The 25662-nt window shown below is 40.6% G+C and overlaps 1 protein-coding gene across 3 annotated transcripts in view; it reads left to right on the plus strand.

The window, feature by feature from the left end:
- Positions 1–25662, plus strand: part of PACRG (parkin coregulated) — a 601449-nt gene that overhangs the window by 338271 nt on the left and 237516 nt on the right. For all 3 annotated transcript variants that reach the window (XM_049853613.1, XM_049853774.1, XM_049853693.1), the window contains exon 4: positions 1691–1840. In XM_049853613.1, the coding sequence (XP_049709570.1) occupies positions 1691–1840 (150 nt within the window). The remainder of the gene's footprint in view (positions 1–1690; positions 1841–25662) is intronic.

Raw genomic sequence — 25662 nt, forward strand, 5'->3', positions numbered from 1 at the left:
GGAAGGTGTGAAAAGATGGCTGGGGGAGGTAAGAAAGACCAAAGAAGGGAGATCTGTTAGGAGGGTGGCCGCACTCCAGTGGACAAGTCCCAGGGGTCAGATCATAGGAGTGCTTGGGAGGGTGCAGGGCAGGGCACAAATTCCAGCAATACTGCAGAGGCAGAACCCAGGTGGTTCCACAGCAGGAGGAAGGTGAGGGGTGAGAGACTCTGCCTGACTCCATACCTGGTTGTACCATTGCTAAATATGGGGAACAGAGCAAGTTTATGGTAGAAAAAATTATCTTTAAACAAACTGAATTTGAGGTGCTAGCAAGATCCAGGCTGTTGGAAACGTGAGCTGAAGTTCAAGTCCAGGGCCATCTCACCAGGTCTACTGAGGGCGGCGGCATCCTTTGTTGTTGTTAGGTGTCTTCAAGCTGCCTCTGACCCATACCTATTGCCATACAGTCAATTCCGACTCATAGCCACCCTATAGGACAGAGTAGAACTGCCCCACAGGGTTTCCAAGAAGCAACTAGTAGATTAGAACTGCGACCTTTTGGTTAGTGGCTGAGCTCTTAACCACTGTGCCACCAGAGTTCCATAGCACCCTGTATATAACAGAACGAAATGTTGCCCATAGTAGGTTATGTTCCATCCCTTCGTTGCATCTTTTATCCCTCCGTAGATGACACATGCGTCATGGCCTTAGTCACTCTTCTTCGTGAGGAGGTAGAACATCCCACAACTAAGAGCCTTTGGCTGTGTTTGGAGTAGTCTAGGGAATCACATTTTACTAATCCTCATCTTTTACCTTCTATCACAGATGCTGTATATGGCTCTCCAACTTAAATCACGAACATGAACCTGCAGCCCTCTTACAAAGTCAGTAGCAGGTTCCCGTGACTGAGGGTGTGTTCCCAAAGTCACACAGCCAGTTACCGTGTCCTGATTCCTGGCTCTCTGTGTTTTCCCCTGGAGCGCAGTCAGACTTTGGCACAGCCAGGCTTACCAGGGGATTTACCATTTCCTTTCCTGTCTCGGCGGCACAGTTACTGTGCATTCATAATGGTCTCTAAATTGTTCTGGACTCCTGTGGCCTCTTATTGTTGATTCCTTCTAAAGTTCTGAACATCCAAAAGTTTTTCTTTTCTTCCCTACTTTCTTTAAGAGTCTAGATATTGTCACTTTATGTTCACATCTACCAAGAATATTCTTGGTGTTTGTAAACAGCCTGTAGCTTCTACACACTTACACAAGGCCCAGCTCCTTCCCCAAATAAACATTTGCTTCATTGTAATGCTTTCAAGGATAGCATAGGTTGTTAACGGAAAGAGATGGTTGCATAAAAATGTCCCCGTTGTCAACCTTCGTGTGGTTATGGGTGTTAACTGCCATCTGGTTTGGGGGCCCTCTCCAGGGGTACTCACTTATCTTCTCTTAGATACTAGTTACCCATCAAGCCCTGGTAAACATGAGCTGCATGCTTAGGGTTGGTGCTGAATCCGTAAAAGTCGGGAGAACAAATAACACAAACAAGGTACTGTTTATAACGTTAGGGCTGCAATTTGAAACTGTAATAATAAAGACCCAGTGGCAATCCCCAGTAGAGTCTAGTTTAATTAAATGTATCCACGACATGACTTCTCCTTAACTCTGAAGAAACTAATGCCGTTTATTTTCTGCTGGTTCCCTTTCCCGCCATGCAGATGCTCTGAACCTCCGCAACCGACAGGTCATCTGTGTCACGCTCAAAGTCCTCCAGCACCTGGTCGTCTCCGCTGATATGGTGGGCGAAGCACTGGTGCCCTATTACCGTCAGATCCTCCCCATCCTGAACATCTTCAAGAACATGAATGGTGAGTTCTCCCGGGACGCAGGCTGTCTTCCAAGGCCTCAGAAACAGGAGTGGTTTGAAGTAGAGTTAATCAGCAACACATTTAGGATTTCTTGTTGCATGTAAACCAAGACCCATCTGGAGATCTCGGTAGCATGACTGCCACGCCTTGTACTGCTACTCCCTCGGGAAACGGTAACGTTAACAATTTCATGTATCTTCACACGTCCCGCTTACTTACTCAGTACAGGGGCGCTGAAACAGCTCTGTAATCTTCCAATAATTCAATAGTAAAAATTTCTAATAGTCCTGTGAACACCTTAGTAAGTTTTGAGGTTGCCCTTTTTCTGGATAATAATTCCACTTTAGATACTTCCTATTAATATCTCGCTGTCAGTTTTTATTCATTGATTTAAGATCAGTTTTTAAGCCATCTGGGGCAGGTGGCTTAGAAAGTTTTAATATACGTTCTAGTTTCTAGAAAAGATAGGAAATAGATCATTTGTAGTTACTTGATGGTGAGTACTGATTAAAAAATACATGTACTGATGCATTCATATTTTTTAAATATTACTTTGTAACCTTTGGAAAGCATTTATGGGTTTATATGAGTCTGTTTTACCCAAACAAAGTATTTTCAAGTTTTGGGGAACATCTTGGCATGCAGTGTGTGTTCATCTGTTCATTCAAGAGTGTGACTTCCCTTACGTGCCTCTGGCAACGATGCGAATCCAATTTCCTCTGATGTTGCTACTTTGAAGTTCCATACTTCTCACATGACGGTGTAAGTCAACGTTTGACGTTAATTCCTGACAGCCATGTAGAAATGTTCATAATTTAGTGGAACGCCGCTTACAAATTTTGCAACATGATCTGGTCTTTGTGCATACAGGAAAATAAACAACCCGAGAAGCCAAGTATATGTCAGCTCCCACCACAGATAAATTCACTGTTGGGAGCCACTCTCCTTCTTTGTATTTTCCATAGTTGCTGTTAAAATTTGGCTTAATCAAGCATAGGCTATTCAGGACATCATGGAATTCTCAAGAAGTCTTCAGCTGTCTTTCAATCAGTAGGACCTACTTATATGTTTGGTATTACATGCATATTTAGTAACTGGCATTATAGGAACTTAAGAATGCCTGCAGTGGAGTGAGCTGATATACATTCCAGAATGGACACGAGGAGCTGTAGTATCAGAGTGGACATTTAGACAAGATGGTTACTCTTTTAGGAAAGTGAAAATTGGGTTTTCCTAAAAGAGTCTTCTTGCCCACAGAACATTTTAGTAACAGTATTCCTACTTTATGGAAAATATTTGTTTAAATGTTTTTCTTTTGTAATCCTGATTTTTCCCATATAGCAGCATCAAACATCCACGGAGTTGTAGAATGGTTTCGCCTGTGCTCGTTGTTCAAGTGAAGGTCCATGAAAGAAACCCTAAGTTCACGCATTATATTTACATTCCAGTTAACGTGATGGAGATATGTAGAGACAGATTTAATGAAGAAATGGAAAAATCAGAGAACAGCCACTCCTCACCAAGGTCTCGAGAATCAGCCTCCATTTTCGGAGTGTGTGATTCACGACATTACCTAAATAATCCTCACAGAAACCTGTGATGTATATACTGTCACTGCTGCCACTTTACCATGGTAGAAGTTGTCTCTTGGTTGCTTTTCTGCTACGTAGACATTTGTTTCAGTACTGGTCCATCAAGGAAGATGGGTACTGAAACACGTCCCCCTTTCTGGCTTGAGTGTCTAGTTACACAGCTCGCACAACACTGCTAAGCATCATTTTGTATCCTCATATAAAAGAAGAAAAACTGATGTTCAAAAGACAATTAGACTCTCCCTCATCCTCAGGGAAACCTATAAAGAAGAATAAGTACAGCTGCTTAAAGACTGATGGATCTCATTGAGAGCTCTAGACTATTAAACAAAACAATTGGTTTCTACAACTTCCTCATTACATTTTTTCTTTAGCTCTTTACCCCCAAAATGTTCATATACTTAACAAAGTAAATGGTTGGCTTTAAGAGTTCACCCCTATTTATAGTTTATCAATGTGGGGGATTTATCATTTATACTATAGCCCCTAATTGGTCTCAAGCGTAGCTAATTCTTTTGGAATGTCTCTAAATGCATGCTCCAGGAATTCTGCATTCAAACTATTTTTCTACTTAATATCCTCTGACATTGGAGGGGAAAAATATTAGTTTTAGCTTCATTTTCTTCTTATCTTAGAAACCTGTCAGTTCAATGCCAAGATGAAGTTTACTCTATTTCCAGAGGGTCATATTCCAAAATCGGAGCATTCTAGCAAAGAAATATAAAACTGGTTTTCAAAGTGGCTACGTTACTGTAGGTCTAATTCCATCCGAAGCTTCTTGCCGGGCTTCCAATACAGTGGTACTTTCATTATAAAAATAATACAGTTTTAATAAATCCTATTTTAGGATTACAGGATTTATCCATAGTCACAGAGCCATATACACTTACTTTACTTGAGCAGATATCTTTAAAAAAAAAAAAAAAACTTTTTTTTTCTTTAGTAACATATATATTTGTATATAATTGAAATTATACTTGAAATTTATAGCATGTAGCAACAGGAAAAAAATTCTCAATTTCAGCATATTTGAGAACAATTTCACATATTTCAACATTTCTTCTTTTCCTTACCTGTTTTTCGTGTAAATCAACATCTTGTTAAATCCAAATTCAAACTTATTTCCTTCAAATCCCACCATGAAATCTTTTTTTGGAATAAGATCAGATATAAATGACAGAAAGAATGAGAGAATATTTTTTAAAATATAATGACCCTGTCCCCTCCCCTGTCAATGTTCCCTTAAATCTCAATATTTACCTTAATTCTACTGCCTGCTTTTTTGTTTGTTTTTGCAATGTTTGTCCTACTCTAAGGAACGCTGGTGGTACAATGGTTAAGCACTCGGCTGCTAACCAAAAGGTTGGCAATTCAAACCCCACCAGCCACTCCACAGGAGAACAAGGTGGCAATCTGCTCCCATAAAGAAAACCCTATGGGACTGTTATATCCTACAGGGTTGCCATGAGTTGGAATGGACTCAACGACAATGAGTTTGGTTTGGTTTGGGTCCTATTCTAAGCATTATCTTATGCCAAGTGAACTTTCTCTGAAATGAGGAGTGGCAACTAGGGATACATTTCAGCAACCACCTATGGTGATGAGCCCAGGTCCATGGTTTCCCCAGAGGACCAATCAGAAATGAAGTAGGATAGGGAGAAGCCAACAATGTTTGTAGCACCTGCTTCTGCCCACATACACTTTTGTAGGTATTCAAACTGATAACAGGCCCCACACGAACACTGTTGTTCTAGGGGAAAAAGTAACTTTATGGTTTTATTTATAATAGTATTTTTTCTTTACAGAATTTGATTAGGCTGAAGTTTTAAAAACCAAACCAGATAAATCTAACTTGTGAGTCATAACATGATATGACAAATAGTATTTTGAGGCCAGAAGAGACCTGGATTACAGTCTTGGCTTTGCCGCTTACTGTGTGACTTTAGAGAAATCATTTAACTTCTTTGAACTTAAAATATTCATCTATATAAAATATTTATAATAGTACCTTTTTTGTAGGGTTGTCATGGCAACTAGAGAGAATTTGTGTCTAGCCTCTTAGTATGGTGTCTGGCCCTCACTGGAGTTAAATAAGAGATGTATTATAATCATACAACATTATGTTGTTGTTGTTACCCCCACATGCCTGTCAGTTTGTCATACTGTGGGGGCTTGTGTGTTGCTGTGATGCTGGAAGCTGTGCTGCCAGTATTCAAATACCAGCAGGGTCACCCATGGTGGACAGGTTTCAGCTGAGCTTACAGACTAAGACAGACTAGGAAAAAGGGCCCGGGGGTCTACTTCTCTATATATAGATGTTGTTTTTAGGTGCCATCCAGTCAATTCCAACTCATAGCGACCCTATGTACAACAGAACAAAACACTGCCTGGTCCTACATCATCCTCACAATCATTTTTAAGCTTGAGCCCATAGCTGCAGCCACTGTGTCAGTCCATCTCATTGAAGGTCTTCCTCTTTTTCGCTGACCCTCTACTTTACCAAGCATGATGTCCTTCTCCAGGGACTGATCCTTTCTGATAACATGTCCAAAGTATGTGAGATGTAGTCTCGCCATCCTTGCTCCTAAAGAGCATTCTGGCTGTACTCCTTCCAAGATTGGTTCATTCTTTCAGTCCTTGGTATATTCGAGGAAACCGTGGTGGCATAGTGGTTAAGAAGTACGGCTGCTAACCAAAAGGTAGGCAGTTCAATTCCACCAGGCGCTTCTTGGAGGAAACCATATGGGGCAGTTCTACTCTGTCCTCTAGGGTCGCTATGAGTTGGAATCAACTCAACGGCAACAGGTTTGTTTTTTTTTGGTTTGGTATGTTCAATATTCTCCGCCAACATGATAATTCAAAGGTGTCAATTCTTCTTCTGTCTTCCTTATTCATTGTCCAGCTTTCACATGCATATGAGGAGATTGAAAACACCATGGCTTGGGTCAGGTACACCTTAGTCTTCAAGGTGACATCTTTGGTTTTGAACACTTTAAAGAGACGTTTACAGCAGATTCGCCCAAAGCAGTACGTCATTTGATTTCCGACTGCTGCTTCCATGGGCGTTGATTGTGGATCCAAGTAAAATGAAATCTTTGACAACTTCAGTCTTTTCTCCGTTTATCATGATGTTGCTTATTGGTCCAGTTGTGAGGATTTTTGTTTCCTTTATGCTGAGGTGTTATCCATACTGAAGGCTGTGTGGTCTTTGTATCATTATCAGTAAGCGCTTCAAGTCCTCTTCACATTCAGCAAGCAAGGCTGTGTCATCTGCATATCACAGGTTGTTAATGAGTCTTCCTCCAATCCTGATGCCCTGTTCTTCTTCATATAGTGCAGGTTTTTGGATTATTTGCTGAGCATACAGATTGAATAAGTGTGGTGAAAGGATACAACCCTGATGCACACCTTTCCTGACTTTAAACAATGCAGTACCCCCTTGTTCTGTTCAAACAATTGCTTCTTGATCTATGTCCGGGTTCCTCAAGAGCACGATTAAGTGTTCTGGAATTCCCATTCTTTTCAATGTTATATATGATTTGTTATGATCCACACAGTCGAATGCCTTTGCATTGTCAATAAAACACAGTAAACATCTTTCTGGTATTCTCTGCTTTTAGCCAGGATACATCTGACATTAGTTGTGATATCCCTCGTTCCCATGTCCTCTTCTGAATCTGGCTTGAATTTCTGGTGGTTCTCTGTTGACGTACTGCTGAAGCCTCTTTTTAACTAGCAAAAGTTGACCTGTGTGTGATATTAATGATATTGTTCGATATTTTCCTCATTTGGTTGGATCATCTTTCTGTAACATAGGCGTAAATATGTATCTCTTCCAGTTGGTTGGACAGGAAGCTATCTTCCAAATGTCTTGGCATAGATGAGTGAGCAATTCCAGTGCTGCACCATTTGTTAAAACATCTGAATTGGTATCCCATCAAGTTCTGGAGCCTTGTTTTTTGCCAGTGCCTTCAGTGTAGCTTGAACTTCTTCCTTTAGTATCATCAATTCCTGATTATATCCTACCTCCTGAAATGGTTGAACGTCAACCAAATCTTTTTGGTACATTGACTCTGTGTTCCTTCCATCTTCTTTTGATACTTTATGCATCTTTCAATATTTTCCCTGTAGAATCCTTCAGTATTGCAACTGGAGGCTTGAATTTGTTCTTCAGTTCTTTCAGCTTGAGAAATGCCGAGTGTATTCTTCCCTTTTGGTTTTCTAACTCCAGGTCTTTGCACTTGTCATTATAATACTTTTCTTTGTCTTCTGGAGCTCCCTTTTGAAATCTTCTGTTCGGTTCTTTTACTTCATCATTTCTTCCATTCGTTTTAGCTACTGTATGTCCACGAGCAAGTTTCAGAGTTTCTTCTGACATCCATTTTGGTCTCTTTTTTTTTTTTTTTTTTTCTTTCCCTGTCTTTTTAATGACCTCTTGCTTTCTTCATATATGATGTCCTTGATGTCATTCTACAGCTCATCTGGCCTTCGGTCATTAGAGTTCAACGTGCCAAATCTGTTCTCAAGATGGTCTCTAAATTAGGTGGAATATAATCAAGGTGGTACTTTGGCTCTTATGGACTTGTTTTTATTTTCTTCAGCTTCAACTTGAACTTGCATAGGAGCAATTGATGGTCTATTCCACAGTTGGCTCCTGACCTTGTTCTAACTGATGATATTCAGCTTTCCCATCATCTCAGAATTATATTATTATATTATATACATATACAATCCAGACAATGTTATAAATTATTAAATAGCAACAAGAATAGATAATTGGAAAGTACTGTGTGTGACCTACAACCCTCTCTGCTTTGGGTGACTTGTCCACTTGGTCTTTCTACGAGCTCGTCAATAAGGTGCTGGGCTCTTGTCTCACCAGCTACACCAATACCTGTGCTTCTAAGGGGTTACTTTGCCTCTGATTACCAAATGCCAGGTGTGGGGCCAAAGAGGTTAAGAATTTTGTGGTTAATTCAAGGATAACTTGGTCTCCAAATGCATCCTTTCCTGATGAAATCTTTAAGTACAGGTAGAGGATTGAGATTTGGGGGAACTTCCACATTTTAAAAAAGAGAAACATAAAAGTTATGGGCAAAGAACACCTGGATTGGATGCTCTTTCCACCATCCAAATTCATATGTAAGTTTTCAAGATTTTCCTTAATTTTAAACAACTAATTTTGGATATTTAAAACATACTGTCTTTCTAGTGACTGCTATGGGGTAAAAGAGAAAGAGTTTCTATAAAATAGTCCTGGAATACATTTGTCATACAGCCAATAACAATTTCTTTTTCATATGTTCTTTCATAAATGTTATTAAAGGTTACAGAAAATTAAGACAATAGGAATGTTCGATTTATAGCTTTCAGAGATGAAACTACAAAATTAATGATGCAGTGTATTGCATTTCAGAAGTAGGAGGCAATAAATGGCATTAAAATATCTACAGCTAAATTAGGGGGCTTTGCCAGCAGACTGAGGCTATCAAATTACCCTGTTTCCTGGAGGTCATTCTTGCTTTGGTTCCTTAGTTTTTCACTGCACCGGAAGTCCTGAGACAGCCTCCAACTTGGACAAGGGTTCAGGGACTCCCCGTTCATGCTCTGGTAGTTCTAAACGTGCATGTAAAGGAATATGCAAAAGCGAATGTAATAGTGAAATAACACATTTCCATGTTTGTAGAAATCCAGTAGTCTCAGATTTATCTAGGATAAATCTAGGATGTATACCCACAGGATGCATGCCATTGTTGACTAATAAAAGTCCATGAAAGGAGATTTAAAAGTGTTTTAATTTAAATTCAGACACTGAAGCATGTAGATAATGAGAATGCATTAAGTTTGTAAAGTTTTAGGATGTTTGTGCCAGGTCTTTGATCCTGAAATTTAAGCGTCCTCTAAAAAACAGTAACCGTTATTTTATGCTGACAGTATTTTAAAACAGTGTCTAATGAGAATTTATGCATTCTCAACCTTCTTCAAACCCTCTTAGATATTTTTGTGAGTTCTGTGGGGCCTAGTCTCATGGTCCTTTAAAATGTCAGTGAGCTTTTGAGAGCCAATAGTTTTTTTTAAAAACGTCAGTTTTGTTGTCATGTAATTCTCTTGTATAAAGGTTATTTCTTTTCACAGAGCTTTAAATTCAATTTTGGAATTAGAGTTTATTTCCTATGGAATTCTGAGTAATATTGGGTCCATGATTTATATTTTAGAAATTTACTTCAAAGTCCCTTTGAAATTGTTAGGTTCAATGGATTTGAACGCATTAAATTGTTCTATATTTATGGAGAAAATCATTTGAAAGTTAGATTTGGAACTGTTGTTGTTGTTGTTGTTAGGTGCCGTCGAGTCAGTTCTGACTCATAGCAACCCTATGCACAATAGAACGAAACACTGCCCGGTCCTGTGCCAGCCTTACAATCGTTGTTATGCTTAAGCTTATTGTTGCAGCCATTGTATCAATCCATCTCGTTGAGGGTCTTCCTCTTTTCTGCTGACCCTGTACTCTGCCAAGCATGATGTCCTTCTCCAGGGACTGATCCCTCCTGACAGCATGTCCAAACTATGTAAGACGCAGAGATTTGGAACTATCATATATATATACACACATATATATACATACTCCAAACATTTCTCCCACTCAGATTTAACTAGTTAGTCTAAAGTGGATCCCAGGATCATAACAAAAAACTGGATGATACATTACAGGCCTTTGGTCTGAGCTTCTCTCCGATGAACTTAATTACAAGACATTAAACTGTTAGTTCCATGAGTGCAAAATGCTTGTATTGGGCTTTCTTTTCCCTGTGCTGAGTGTGCACACCTGGCAGTATCAGGCATTTAGTATATGTTTGTGTGGGATTAATTCACTAGCCCAGTTCACAAGACCAAAATGTATTTACTAAGTCTTTTGCTGAGTAGCTTCATTCGTTCATGAGGTAGCCCATTCTATTTTCAAAGAGAAAGGCACTTCCTATATTGAATTAAAATCTATGACTATAATTTCCATTTGGTTTACCTATCAAGTCTAAACTACTCGGAATAATGTCTCATCCCTTTTCCAGATAGCAGGCCCTCAAGAAATGGTAGAAAACTTCCCTGCATTCTCAATCTTCACTTCTCCAAGTTTAATAAGCATTCTTTATACCCTCTCAGAGCCTTAAGAACCTCAGGGCATGGGGCTGGAGTCCCTCCCATATTTCTGCAAACACTGATAGCTGTACAGTGTTCTAAAAAAGCAGACCCAGGAGAAAAGATGGCCCTAAGCAAGGCCAATGTGTCTGTGTCCTCATTTGGTGCACCCTTAAAGACCTCTTCACCATTAGGAAATCTACAGACACTTAGCAAATTAAAATAAAGTTTTTTTTTTTTTTTTAATTTTCATTGAGACTGCTTCGTTCAAATTTAATTTCAACCCGGATTCACTTATAAAACCACATGTGGGGGATGGAGGGCAGCCAGCCTACTACGAATTGCCTCTGTGTCTGCTTTTTTCTGTGGAGTCCCTCTTGCATCTGCCTGGAGGGAAAAACCCTTACCAGAGTTCTCTGTGTGTAACTAGGAGCATGTCACTTTGCAGGGCAGTGACTGGGGAAATCAGAGCCCAGTCGAAAAGGCTGATGCCTCCTTTCCAGGGTGTATTGGGATGTGAACCCTCCCGCCCTTGGTAAGTGAAGGCAGAGGTGTCCACTACCTCACGTGCCATCACTATGAAAATGGGCTCCCTCTGCACAGCCCAGTGAGAACCCCTCTTCCAACAAAATTCTATTCCCTTCTCTTGCAGCAGGAAGGGTTTGCTTGTTAAGAAAGGACAACAATCTAGATAAGTTTTGAATAGGGGAGATGGCGGTGAAATTGTTTTTTTTTTCTTCAGTAATGATGTAAACTACCAAGAGGTAAACAAGTAACTATCTGCTTCCCAGAGGATCCCATAGACACCCAGGGGCTCTGCTGCCACTGTCAGCCTTCTGGTGGACCCCAGTGGACCTGGGCAGAGTGAAGGACCACATTGCCTGCACCTGTTACCTGCCCAGACCACCTGAGCAAGAGGGTCAGGCCACTCCATGCCTGAGTGGGGCTAGGACCAGTAAGTAGGCATTCACCTGCTAGACAAGGTAGGGAAGCCATTTTGGATGTATGTGTGAAAACAAGGAACATGACAGGGCTTGCTGCAGCCCCACACAGTGTTTAGGAGCAAAAGTCTGGCATCAGGTTCCCTGGATTTGAATCCTGGCTTAGGCACCACTACCTGTGTGACCTTCGGCAGGTTGCGTAACTGCTCTGTGCTTCAGTTTCCTTAATTGAAGAAGCAGGTTGTTGGGAAGGTTAAAGAGAGCTCATTCACCTTCAGAGAACTCTAAGGAGATCACTTACAAGAGCGTCAACTGCAGGGATTGAGGGATGAAGGGCAGGATGTGAGGAGATAGCCTTGCAAATGCGGACGAGTTAGGTAAATGTTACATAGGTGTGTTACCTGCCTCACGGCATTGTACGGAAAACCATATACAGGTGGCTTTGTGTGGTCCTTCTAGGAATATTAAGTGAAATCTATTCTAATTAACATGATAATTTAGTAAAGTGATTATATGCAAAAGAAATGGTCAACAATCAGTATCTTCTTATATGCCAGCAGTCAGAAACACAGTACAAAAATCTGTCTTCTAGATGGCAGATGTTGGAATACTTTCAGAAGTATTCCAACATAGACTTTTACTTCTCAACTCCCTCCACCTGTGGAAAACAGTTTTATTTCAGAAGAGAAATTACATAGTTATCTAAGCAAAAGCCTCACTTGGGACGTTTACCAAGAATTGCCTGATCTGACAGACTATTGAAATCCCACCCTCTTTCCAAAATAGAAACTTCCTTCAGTTTTGAAAGGCCTTTTCTTTGTGCAGTTTCCCTGTGTGAACCTTTCAGAATCTTAGGTCCCAGTTTCATCCAGGGCATCCCAGTTCACCTGCCCTGGCTAAGTCATGCTAGCTTTGCTACTGCTCCCATGGCATGACCTTACCCAAAGGAAGCAGACTGTCAGGAGAACACCTTATCGCAGACAAATTCACAACCCAGGCACTTTCGGGTCATCACTCTACCAATGGCGAGTTTGGCATATCTAGAATCACTTACACAGGTAAATTCCATTAATCACATCAGACACTGAAGTAAAAGGGCAAGTGTTGTGGGGAGAGTCTTGAGATGAAACTGGAACTGACCATCTGTACGTTGGAATGGGCCATGGGATCTAATGTCCCTGTTTCTTGGCCTTGAGTGTCCATCCTAATAACCAGTCCTGGGACTTTCAGGAGAGAGTGCCCGCTCTTTCTCCAGAACCAAACCCAACCCACATCCTCTCCGTAGCCTTTCCTGGTTCCACGCAGACTGGCAGACCCATCAGCTCTCTCATCTTTGTATGCAGAGCATCTGTCACATTGTATAAAGACGACATTTCCTGTGTCCACCTCCTCTACCAGGCTGGAGGGCTTAGAGGGCAGGGAGAAAGCTGGGACCACCAGCTATTTGCTCAACCTGTTCGCAAAGCCATGTTTGAAATGTAGGCCTTGTCACTCCTCTCCACCCTCTCTGAGGTTCCCCAAGAGGGAATTACAGACCCAACTTGCTGCTTCCAGCTGGTTCCCAGTCCTTGATCAGGAGCATCCCTACTGCTAGCAGGAAACCAGCACTTTTTTGGATACAAGATTTTGACGAATTCAGTTAAGGCCTTTGAGATACGCCTAGAGAAACCTGCATGATATGCTTTTATGTATTTAAAAGCTCAAGATGGGCCCCAAATGAGCAGGCATGCAGATATTCACCCAGGAGAACACACTATCCTTCTGTTTATGCAACAGAAAGTTTTACTCAATCTGGGCAAGAAAGCAAATAGCTATTTCTAAAGCTTTCTATTTAAAGAAGCTTCTATAGTCAGTCGGTTCATAATCTGTACTTTTTTCAATCAACTGAAATATCACCTCTTCTGAACCATCTTTAATTTCCAATTCAGGGAATCTGAATGTTAGCTGATAGCTAACATCTCATTCGCGTTTTCTCTTATATGCAAATGACTTTTTAAAGGCCTCTATGTAGACATTGCAGAGGAAATCAGAATGTCACTAGGTATAACTGTTAGGTCAAACAGTCACTGTTCAGGACATAATTGAAAGGGAAGTTTAAAGAGTGGGTCAATCGACCCGTTGCTATCGAGTAGATTCTGACTCATGGCCCTCTATAGAAGGAGAAAAAAAAAAATCAGTGGGGGAAGCCTTTCCCTGCCACTATACAAACCTTGACAGGGCCTGTGATTCTTCTACTCACTCTTAAGTTCTGCAGGCACTTCAAATCACACACACAATTTCCGTTCAGTGCTTGTTGTTGCAGTGCAGCGGACTCCGAGTCACGATGACCACATGTACAACAGAAAGAAATGTTGCCTGACCCCACACCATCCTCATGATCTTTTGTGTGCTCTAGCCCATTGTTGTGGCTATTGTGCATTTTGAGTGACTGCCAACCTACCAGTCGGAATCAACTCAATGGCAATGGGTTTCTAACCTAGGGGGTTCATCTTGCAGCACTATATTGGGCAATATTCTGTTGTGATTCATAAGGTCTTCATTAGCTAATTTTTGAAAGTAGATTGCCAGGCCTTTCTCTCTCTCTAGTCTGCATTAGTCTGGAAGCTCTGCTATAACCTGTCCACCATGGCTGACCCTGTTGGTATTTGAAACACTGGTAGCATAGCTCCTAGCATCACAGCAACACACAAGCCACCACAGTACATCGAACTGACAGACGAGTGGTTGTCAGTGCTTAGAAAATGTAATATAATATATTAATCAAAACCTCAAATTTGATTACGCTCTCTTCCCCCAGTTTGGTCTTGCTCTTGTTGGGAGCTTGTCATGAGAAAGGGTACATGGCTGGCTTCATCTCTATTTCTTTCTTGTATGCTGACTCCCGCCTAAGCTTGCCACCCAGTTTCTGAACCCCCCTTTTGCTGTTAGGAAGGCAAATAGTAAGGAGAGAGTCCGTTATCCAGAGCTGGCTTCACACTCCCTGGCAAGGTCTCTGCTGCAGTACCTGAGGGCCTGTGTGGAGGGCTCTCTAGTCTAAATGCTCACTAGGGACACCTTCCTCAGCCCTGAGGTATCCTCCATGCGCTCCGAGCTTCTTGTGCTTGGGGTCCTTCTGCCCTCCTAAGCGGGATCCAAAGTGACCCCACACAGCACTCTCTCCTACATGAGCATATACTCGTCCTCCTGTACACTGACGATTCAGGGTACAGGCCCAGGCACCCCAATCCTGAAGCCACAGGCTCCATTTGATTCTCAAACATGAGACAGAAGCAGGACATAGTGGGGCCCGACTGCAGGGAAGAGTTTCAAGGCTCAGCAGAAGGTCCCAGGAGACCCCAGGTAGGGTATCGGAGCACAGCACTGGTTACTCTGCAGGACACCCTCATGCTTCTGCCCTTGCCACGCCCCAACCCCTTCAAAGGCCTTGATCTGTCCGAGGGGGCCCAGGACACGAAGTGTGTGTCTCACACTCTCCTTGGCCTGTAGTCAGCACTGAGCCAGAAGACCCTTGAACTCCCCACCACACTGACTTTAGTTTATGTCAGTCAAACATGAACCTGTAGGAGGGATTTATACTGATTATGAAATCAGCTTTCCCGCTTCATTGTCTTCCATTTTTCACATTGACAAACAATGGAATGTATATGGTTCAGCATAAACTTAGCTATCAGTGAAGGTGGAATTGAAAAATATGATGAAAGTATTTCCTTAGAAAAACTGAAAATAGTACTGATATTTCTTTGCTTGCCTGCTTACGGTAGTATATTCTCATGCACGTCTTTAATTAGTATCCCAAATAATAAAGAAAAAAGTAACGGTAGCAATGCTGTGAGGACTGAGTTCTACTTAGACCCTTCTGAGATCAATTTACTTTCTTTTTCTCTTTAATACAGTAATTTAATATAGGCCTTTTTTTAGCATATTTATATTCATTTTGCAATGACCATACAATGAAAAAAAAAATCTCTCTCCTGCCAATGACTTCTAAGCTTAGATTTTGCAAACCTATTGCAACTCTGCTTCTGTTCCCCAAAGAAATTATATTTTATTTTAAAATGCATTTCTTGAACCTTTTAAGTTATCTTTCCCATAAACTGAAGTACTAATTATACAATATTATAATTTTAAAAACAAGAACATAATTGGGCTACAACAGCAGGATTGCTAGTTGTTGTTCGATGCAGTGGAGTCAATTCTGACTCACAGCAACCCCAGGTACAACAGAACAAAACACTGCCTGGTCCTGCACTATCCTCACAATCTTTGCTATGTTTGAACCTGTTGCTGTAGCCACTGTGTCAGTCCATCTTGTTGAGGGATTATTGTGCAATAATTCTCCCTCTATTTTAAGCTTTGTTTTGACTTTCAGGCATTTTGGATATTTATTTATGTACATACAGGGTTTTGAGGAGTTCGTAGTTCTTCTAACAGAAATTGTCAAATGTTATATGTGTTTATATATGTATGTGCATTTATGTAATATAAATATGATAATGACCCAACCAAACAGCTTAGATGTAGATCTGTCTAGAAGGTGTGGAATATATGTTGTTCTTTCAAAGTGTCTTATAGCCTATGAATATGCAAAAAAAAAACATTTTTTTTTGTATATTCATGAATATAGAACCAAGATATTCAAAGAGAAGCAGGGTAATGCTTTATAATTTTGTGATGATAAAGTAAAATTTCTAAAAGACTTTGTGTTTTGGAGTATCAGGCCACAGGGGTGTGAAGAGAAAGGGCACAAAGTCAGGCCTATAAACTCTACACCCATGTCCCCCTTTTCTCATGCACCCGCCAAGCTATTCCTTACCGTGTAAAGCTGCATCTTCTTGCTCTCACCTGAAGACTGGTTTCGTTACATCTAGAAAGACAAATGCACCAGGCTAACCCCAAAACCACTGGAGCGCAATGGGGTTTTACCAGAGTTGTCTTGGGGATACCAAAGAGAGGACCACCAAGGGCATTATTCATTTATTTGTGAACTCACCTTTACTGAAAGTTTACTATGTGCCAACATAGCAAAACTTCCTAAAAATCCTTAGGAGAGTGAACCCATGCTGCCAGGCAGCCATTTTCCACTGACCAAGTCCATCAAGACTTCCTCCCAGCTTCCCCAGGGTATCCAAATCAATGGGTGCCTCTGCAGAGATCTGAAGACTGCCAGGAGCAAGTGTTCACAGCCCCTGGGAATAAAGCAGGTCTCTAAAACACTGACATCCATGGGAACGGAGCCTTGCAGACTTCACACGTGTCATAGCCGTGCACGCTCGGCTTTCACTCTGCTTTTTATTCATTTGACCCTGGAGTCAGGACACAAAGAGCAGTAAACCCACCTTTAATGGACTTTGTTGAGATTGTGAAATGGGAAGACTGCCATTTAGACCTAGTTCATTTTCTTAGCCAATGAAATAGTGAAGACCTACAATAAACCTCAGCTTTGCCACCAGACCATTGTCATCTTGTAGAAGAATGGGAAAGCCAGCATCATCGATTCTAGCTACTTTCTTTCGGTCCTGGGGGGATCCTGAGGAGGTCTCCCTAGTGAGTTGGCTTCATCACCTGAAGCTGCTGTAACAAAGCCCCACACAGTGGGTGGCTTATAAAGATAGAAACGTGTTACCTCACAGTTCTAGAGGTTAGTACTCGGAACTCAGGCTGTCAGCGGAGCCAAGTTTCCGGGAAGGATCTAGGGAAAGACTCTTTCTTATCTCTCCTGGCTTCTGGTAGCCCCAGGAGTTCCTTGGGTTACAGCTACAGCAAAACCCCATCCTCACATGGCTGTCTTCCCTCTGTCTCTCTCTCTGTGTCTGTTCTTTTATAAAATAACATACAGATGGGATTAGGGTCCATCCTACTCTGGTACGACCTCATGTTGACTTAACTGAAAACTCCTTCAAAGACCTGGTTTTCAAGGAAGGTCTCGTTCACAAATACCACATGTTAGGACTTCCACGTATTTTTAGAGGGGACACAATTCAATCCATGATAAGGGCTACTTCTATACACTGTTACTTAGGTGCCTCTTACAGTTTCTATTAGTAAGTTTTGCTAAATCTTTCTTAGGCACTACGTTATATGGAACTTTTGCTAACTCTTTGCTAAGAACTATATCTTGGCACGTATGCTGTGTTCATAAACCCAACCAAAGAGCATTTGAGACTGTTAGGCCTGTAAGCTACCAACCAGCTAGATTTGACAGCCCACCCACATGCATATGATCCAGGGTCAGGGGCAGGGGCGATAACACATCGTCTAGTGCCTTCCCCCATGATTAGAGCGGCCTCATGGGCCCATTCTTGTTCTAATCTAACGTGTTCATCTGTTTGATCAAACAATAATGAGCTGGAAGCCAGGGTCTTTTTGAGTATTGGAGTATTGTTACTAGAGTGTAAACTCCATGAAGGCAGGTATCTTTGTTTTGTTATGCTTTGTTTTCCACTGCTTTGTCGCCAGCTAAAGAATAATTCCTGGAAATTATTGAGTTCAGTAAATATTTGTTGGCTGGCTGGATGGATGGATAGATGGTGTTTTAGTTTTCCATTACTGCTGTAACAAATTACCACATACTTAGTTGTTTAGACAACTCCCATGTATTATCTCACAGTTCTGTAGAATTAAAGCACAGCAGACTCAACTGGGTTCTCTGCTTAGGATCTCACAGGGCAGAAGTCAAGAGGCCAGCCAGCCTGCACTCCATATTAAAGTTCTGGGAAAGAATCTGCTTCCAGGCTCGTACTTGTTGTGGGCAGAAATCACCTCCAAGCAGTTGTAGGACCAATGTCCCCGTTTCCTGACTGGCTGTCATCGGGGGTGGCTCTCAGCTTCTGGAGGCCACCCACATTCCCTGGCTCATGGTCCCCTTCATCTTCAAAGCTAGCAATGGCAATCTGAGTCCTTCTCCTGCTTTGATCTCTCTGACCTCCTTTTTGCCTTCCTCTTCTGCTTTTAGGTCTCATGTGATTACACTGGGCCCACACTGATAATCTTGAGTAGTCAATTTGAAGGTTAGCTGATTAGTGACCTTAATTCTACCTATAAAGCCTGTTGCCAGCAGTACCTAGATTTGTATTTGATTGAATAAACAGGAGATGGGAATCTTGAGAGTGGGCATCTTTAGAAATGTAGCTTTTGGATGAACTTGTCCAGAAGTTGATGCTAGATGGCCGTGATTGGGCCCTTGAAGTATATGTTCAAGAAGGCACAAAATGAATCATAAACATTTTGCAAAGGTAACACACCTCTACTCTCTCATGATAAACTCTGAGAGGATTGGGGGTGTATAAAGCCTTGAATGGGCAAGACCAGACACAGAGCTGAAAGGTTTTCATTGTCATTTCAGAGTTGGAAGATATCACTTTATCTAGTGATCCAATAGGAGCCCTGATGGCACAGTGGTTAAAGTGGTTGACTACCAACCAAAAGGTCAGCAGTTCACCACACCAGCCACTCCTTGGAAGAAAGATGTGGCAGTCTGCTTCTGTAAGGATTATAGCCTTGGAAACCCTAGGGGACAGCTCTACCCTGTCCTATGAGTTGGAATCAACCTAACACCAACAGGTTTAGTGACCCAATGATTTATGTGGAAGTGGATAATAAAATCAAGACTTTCGCCGTGCCATTGGAAAGGTTAGCTCAATGGTAGCCACATGTCATCACTAGCAGGGCAGGAAGTCTGCTAACCAGGGGTGCTCTCAGCCCTCCCCCATCACAGACAGTACGTTCCATTTCCTGAGCAATTCTGACATGGATTGAATTGTGTCCCCCCAAAATATCGTCAACTTGGCTAGGTCATGATTCCATTGTATGATTATATGATTGTCTACCATTTTATCATCTGATGTGATTTCCCAATGTGTTGTAAATCCTGTCACTATGATGTACTAAGATGGATTAGCGGCAGCTATATTGATGAGGTCTACAAGATTAGGTAGTGTCTTAAGCCATTCTTTTTTGAGATATAAAAGAGAGAAGTGAGCAGAGAGACATGGGAACCTCATACCACCAAGACAGCAGTGCCAGGAGCAGAGCATATCCTTTAGACCTGAGGTTCCTGCGCTGAGATGCTCCCAGACCAAGGGAAGACTGATGACAAGGACCTTCCTCCAGAGCTGATAGAGAGAGAAACCCTTCCCCTGGAGCTGGCACCCTGAATTTGGTCTTCTACTCTAGTGGACGGTGAGAGAATAAACTTCTTTGGTAAAACCATCCACTTATGGTATTGCTGTTATAGCAGCACTGGATGACTAAGACAGATTCCATCAGCATTACCAAAACTCCCCACAGACCAGCCATGGAAAGGACTGGGAGGTATTATTTTTGGAATTGTTACAGATGAAGAAGCTAGAATTGGGTCAAATGGCTTGTCTAAGATCATATGGCAGAAACAAGCCAAAGCCAAGGCCTGAAGATCAAATTGATCCCACACCCAGCCTGTGTGACAGACATTCTGGAATATGAATTTCTTCACCAGAAATGGCATTCCGGTGATAGTTCTGATCCACAGATTTCTTTTATTTAATGTACTGAAGTAAATGGAAGTGTTATTGATCCACTTTAACAACTATTATATTCTGTCAGATCAAAGTAGCTATTGCTGATCTTCTCCCCAAATTCATATGTATCATAAAGCAAAAATGTTTTCATACCATCAGTTTCCATTCTGGAGTAGTGATCAATAATGGCTTGAGAAAAAACTCTGAAAATAGAAAACTAGCAGCAAATTCACCTAATTAAAAACATCAAACATAGGGTATTAACTAACCCCCTAGCACAGTCCCACTCTTTCTGCTAGAAGGCGTGTAGCTATGTGGAATGCACTCAATTTTTTTTTTATCCCAGCTACATTCCTTCTTTTAGATGGATAAATTATAGGTAAAATCAGTGTACGTAGTATAATCACCTTGTAGCCCAGGTCTTCCTAGAAAAAGCTATTCCCTTGTGCATATTAAAATATATATATATGTTTAAAAGCATCTTGCCATATTTCATCAAATCTAGGGTATAATCATGTGTTAAGAAGTTGTTGTTAGGTGCCGTTGAGTCGGTTCCGAGTCACAGTGACACTATGTACAGCAGAATGAAATGCTGCCCGGTCCTGTGCCATCCTCACAATGGTCGTTATGCTTGAGCCCATAGTTCCAGCCACTGTGTCAATCCATCTCATTGAGGGTCTTACTTTCTTCTGCTGACTCTCTATTTTACCAAGCATGATGTCTTCCTCTGGGAACTGGTCCCTCCTGATAACATGTCCAAAGTATGTGAGATGAAGTCTCGCCATCCTTGCTTCTAAGGAGCATTCTGGCTGTATTTCTTCCAAGACGGATTTGTTCAGTCTTCTAGCAGTCCATGGTATAGTCAATATCCTTTCCCAACACCGTAATTCAAAGGCATCAATTCTTCTTTGGTCTTCCTTACTCATTGTCCAGCTTTCACATGTGTATAAGGCAATTGAAAACACTTGGGTTTAACCCAAGAGCATCTTAGTCCTCAGTCCTCAAGGTGACATCTTTCCTTTTTAACATGGAGCCCTGGTGGTGCATTGGTTAAGCACTCAGCTGCTAACCAAAAAGTTGGCAATTCAAACCCACCAGTCACTCTGCGGGAGGAAGATATGGTGTCTGCTTCCTTAAAGATCGCAGCCTTGGAAACCCTATGGGACAGTTCCATTCTGTGTTAAGATACTTTATTATTTTTTGTACCACCGAGAAAGAAAAAGTGCTGCCAATTAAAGTATGATGCACTGTTTTAAGACACATCCTGATTCAGACATGTAAAAATGTCAAAAATGTGCGTCATTGACTTAATGCAGTACATTGAGTTTGATCCAATGAGGCATTAACTAACTCAGAAGCTGAGAGGAAGTGACCCTGAAGGGAGCGATTACCATGTACCATCACCTCCCCTAACCCTCATAGCGCCATATTAAGACCAGTTTACAGGCATGGACATTTGACCCAGAAAATGTTAGTGCTGGGCCCAAGGTCATTCAGGGGCAGTCAAGATTCAAACCTAAGTTAGTTTTTTGAAAATATATGTGTTTCATTTTCCAAAAGGGTTAGAATCTGTTCTTTGCCACTTATGATTTCATAGCCAATGCATCTGCCCATTTCTTGGGCGTGTATCAAGGTAATAAACCCAAAACCCACTGCTGCTGAGTCAGTTCTGACTCACAGCAATGCTATAGGACAGAATAGAACTGCCCTCTAGCATTTCCAAGGCTGTAATTTTTACGGAAGCAGACTGCCTCATCTTTCTCGTAAGAGCAGCTGGTGGATTCAAACCACCAACCGTTCAGTTAGCAGCTGAGTGCTTAATCATTGTGCCACCAGGGTCCTAAGTTGATAAAGAAGGAAGAAATAAAAACCAAACCAAAACAGAACAACAACAACAACAAAAAACAGCTGTTGTTGAGACTCAGGTTTTCATGGCTGTGATCTTTTGGAGGTAGATAGCCAGGCCTTTCTTTCAAGGCATCTCTGGATGGGTTTGAACCTCCAACCTTTCCTTAGCAGCAAGCACGTAACTGTTTTCACCACTCAGGGACTCCTAAAGAAAAAAGAGGACAGGTCAAAGATGATATTTCAGGATACTGGGTACATTACAAAAGTCACATAGGTCAAAGCTTTGTGATTAGATAACTAGGATCCGCATGGCCAGGGGCATTCATATACATTTTTTAAAACAAAGAAATTATTTGGGATACATTAATGGATGCCAAAATTGATATGTCCCAATTTCTATACAGTGGTCTTTACAAAACACTAATAGCCAATGTATTAGCACTGTGGGGCCAATTGTAAGCTTCAGTCTTCACCAAACACAACAAATATTTTTTAGCGGATTTGAAATTAAAGTCCCAAATAAGTAGTAAAATTTTAGCTCTTCTTGCTGAAAGTAGAGCAAAATAATGAGATTATTTATTTTAATGAAATTAGGAATGTAGAATGAGATAGAGATTATAGGAAGAGTTTCACAATATATATATTATAATAGTACCAGTTACCATCCAGTCAACTCCAATTCATGGTGACCCGATATGCATCAGATTCCAATTGTTCTCCATAGGGTTTTCAATAGTTGATTTTTGGGAATTAGATTGCCAAACCTGTCTTCGAAAGTACCTCTGGGTGGACTTGAACTTCCAGCCTCTCAGCTTGCAGCCAGATTACAGTGGACAAAGTTAAATAATCCCATGCCCTCCTGACAGATTAGGTGCACTGTAGCTGCTAAACTGTATATACAACTGACCTAATAATTTTTTTTTTAATTCTCATAATTCAATAGATTGTCATTTCTGATGAATTGGAACTTTTTGATTGGCTAGTGATGTTTGGTGTTTATTTGGGCATGGAGGAAGGTGGTAGTGTGAAGAGAATTAAAACAGTAACTTCCACCTGGCTGATCTGGACAAATTTTAATTAAAACCAGAGCAAGATGAAGCCTTGCTATTTTAGGCAATTTAATTTGTACAATGTTTTCATTTGCAAACACAATTCTTTATGAGAAGACCACTCATTTCAGGTAGAACAGTTCACAGCCTGTTTTAGCTAATCATGTAGTCCCCACCCTGCCCATTCTTCTAAATAATAATAATAGGTGTATATAAAATTGTCTTGCCATTTATTCTTCTGTTATTTTGCCAAACTGATATTTTGAGTTCAGCACAGTTGTGTATTGTACAGGATCGGTGTGTTCTTCTAGTCTTGCTAGTGTGGCAAGGACCAGATACTCCTGCACTATCTGTGAAGCAGTCTAAGACACGGCATTTACCTGCCTTTAGCAGGGCATGATCAAGAGCTGCTTTTTGGCCTTATTTCTGAAAACCAGCCTACGTTTTCTTAGAATGTCCCTCCTGCTTTTCCTGGAAATCTATGCGCTTTTACTTGTCTCTTCGTTTCCCGTATTTTAAGAAGAAAGCCTTTCTAGGATAATAATCACTTAGCACAGAAATGATTTTAGTATTGATATAGCTAAGTTTCTCCAAATAAATAATTTCCACGCCCCATGCATAATGCATCAAGCATACCTGTTAATTGATAGTTTTGTAATGCAAGAATTTCCATTAGAAAAACCTGTGAGATACATTTTAACACATTCGAAGAATTAACACCCTTAGATTGTAATTGGAAGATAAATTCTAATTACTGTTTAATTTCTTGGTTGGAAATCCTTGGCATGTATAATATAAAATTGACTCTGAAATTATGCAATTAATATTGTTAGCACTTAGTAACTCCTTTTGAAGCTGTAATGGCTTAATCTGTTTGGCTCAAAAATTATTCAGCCAGAAAAAAAGTGGGCCTAAAGTTTAGAAGTTTAAGAAGTGGGCTCTTATAGAGTTAGCTAATCTGTAATTGTCCACATTCAGGTGAGTTGCGTCCAAATCGGGTCATTGAAAAAAATGATGTATTCTATAGAAAGTAAGCTGCTTGAGGTGTTTTAAGTCAAGTGATAGTTGTTTTGTTTTGTTTTTAGAATTTGGTTATAAAGATCATGTATTAATATGTAATGTTGTGATGTCACACTATAATCTTTATTGAAATCAAATACAGGAAGTAAGAAATATCTTACCTTAAAAACCAGCGTGTTCTTAGAATTGGTTAATTCGTGTCTAAACTGCGTCTTTTATTAATAACATAAATCTCAGAGAATCGTTCTGCCAACTATATGTACAGAGTATTTCCTGTTTTTTATTTGTGTAATGAAATTATTTGCTCATTACTTTGTCCCATTGTTTAGTATTATTTAACTCTAGTGACAATAAAACAATGGCTAACGTTGATTTAACACTTTCTGTGTGCCTAACACAGAGTTATGCACCTTCCCTGAATTATCTCATTTAATCCTCATAACTCCAGGAGGAGGAAAGTGTTCTTAATGTAATTTAACAGAAGAGGAAATGAAAGGGGAGTGATTAAGTAATTTGCACACTGGCAGTCAGTTAATGAAAGGGCACTGATGTCAGAATTCAAATGGAAAGAGGAACAGAAGTGATAACTGCTGTAGTTGTTTCCATTCCACAAAGGCTCAGAGTGAGCTACGCCTAATTAGGTGTCTCATCACAGTGTATTAGACAGGGCATTCAGGTGTACTGATTTCATCTTCCACTGTTCAAACCAGCGATGTGCAACTCATAACACTCCTAAACTTGTAGCTCGTCCCAAAGGTTATTTTTAATCTTGTTACTAAATGAAAAGAAGTAGTGTTCAATACTAATTATTACTCTGATCTATTTTTCAAAATATCATGAGTATCAATGACCTTGTCAAAAACTCAACAAAAATTCAGTATTTTTGCAATTAAAAAAAAAAAAACCCCATTGCCCTTAAGTCGATTCCAACTCATAGCAACCCTATAGGACACAGTAGAAGTGTCCCGTAGAGTTTCCAAGGAGCGCCTGGTGGATTTGAACTGCCGACCTTTGGACTAGCAGTGGTAGCTCTTACCCACTATGCCACCAGGGTTTCCATTTTTGCAATAGTATAGAATTTATAATATGATAATAGTTTATTAAAAAGTTTTAATAAGTATATAATATATGCAGTCATCAAGATTTTTATTGTATACATTACATATTTATTAAAGCTCTTTTAACTACTTAAAAGAACATGCACAGACCTTTGCTGAATTAATAAACCCAACCTAAAGCACCAGCTGGACATACGGATAGCTTTTAAAAGTGGGAAATTTTGTCCTGAAGTATATAGTTCTTCATGTGCTCTAGTTTGTCCTTTGTGTAAAAAGACAATTTCACTAACAGCCTTAGTTTCTGTACAGAAGTCCTCATCGTCAGCAGGGCTTAGCGTGAGATGACTCAAGACAATTCCAAGAAACGCACTTTAGAAAGAAAACTTTACAAGACCTGTCCATTGAGAGATGTGAATTAACTGTGACTTGGAAAAAAAGAAAAAAAAAAAACCCTAGTTTTGATTTTGAGTTTGGAGAAGATGAGTTGTTGTAATGATCAAGAAAAAAAGTCATTCTGTCTAAATTATGACATAGTTGATCTTCAGCCTGAAATCCAGTTATCCTGAGAGACAGAGAGAGGGAAATGAATAAGGGAAAAGAGAAGGACTATGAGTGTGATAAGCACAGAAAGAATTTTAGCAGGTAGAGAGATTGTAACCTAAAACCTTAAGGGTGCTTTCATTTT

The sequence above is a fragment of the Elephas maximus genome, chromosome 1 (genome assembly GCF_024166365.1).
Source record: "Elephas maximus indicus isolate mEleMax1 chromosome 1, mEleMax1 primary haplotype, whole genome shotgun sequence".
Classification (NCBI taxonomy): Eukaryota; Metazoa; Chordata; class Mammalia; order Proboscidea; family Elephantidae; genus Elephas; species Elephas maximus.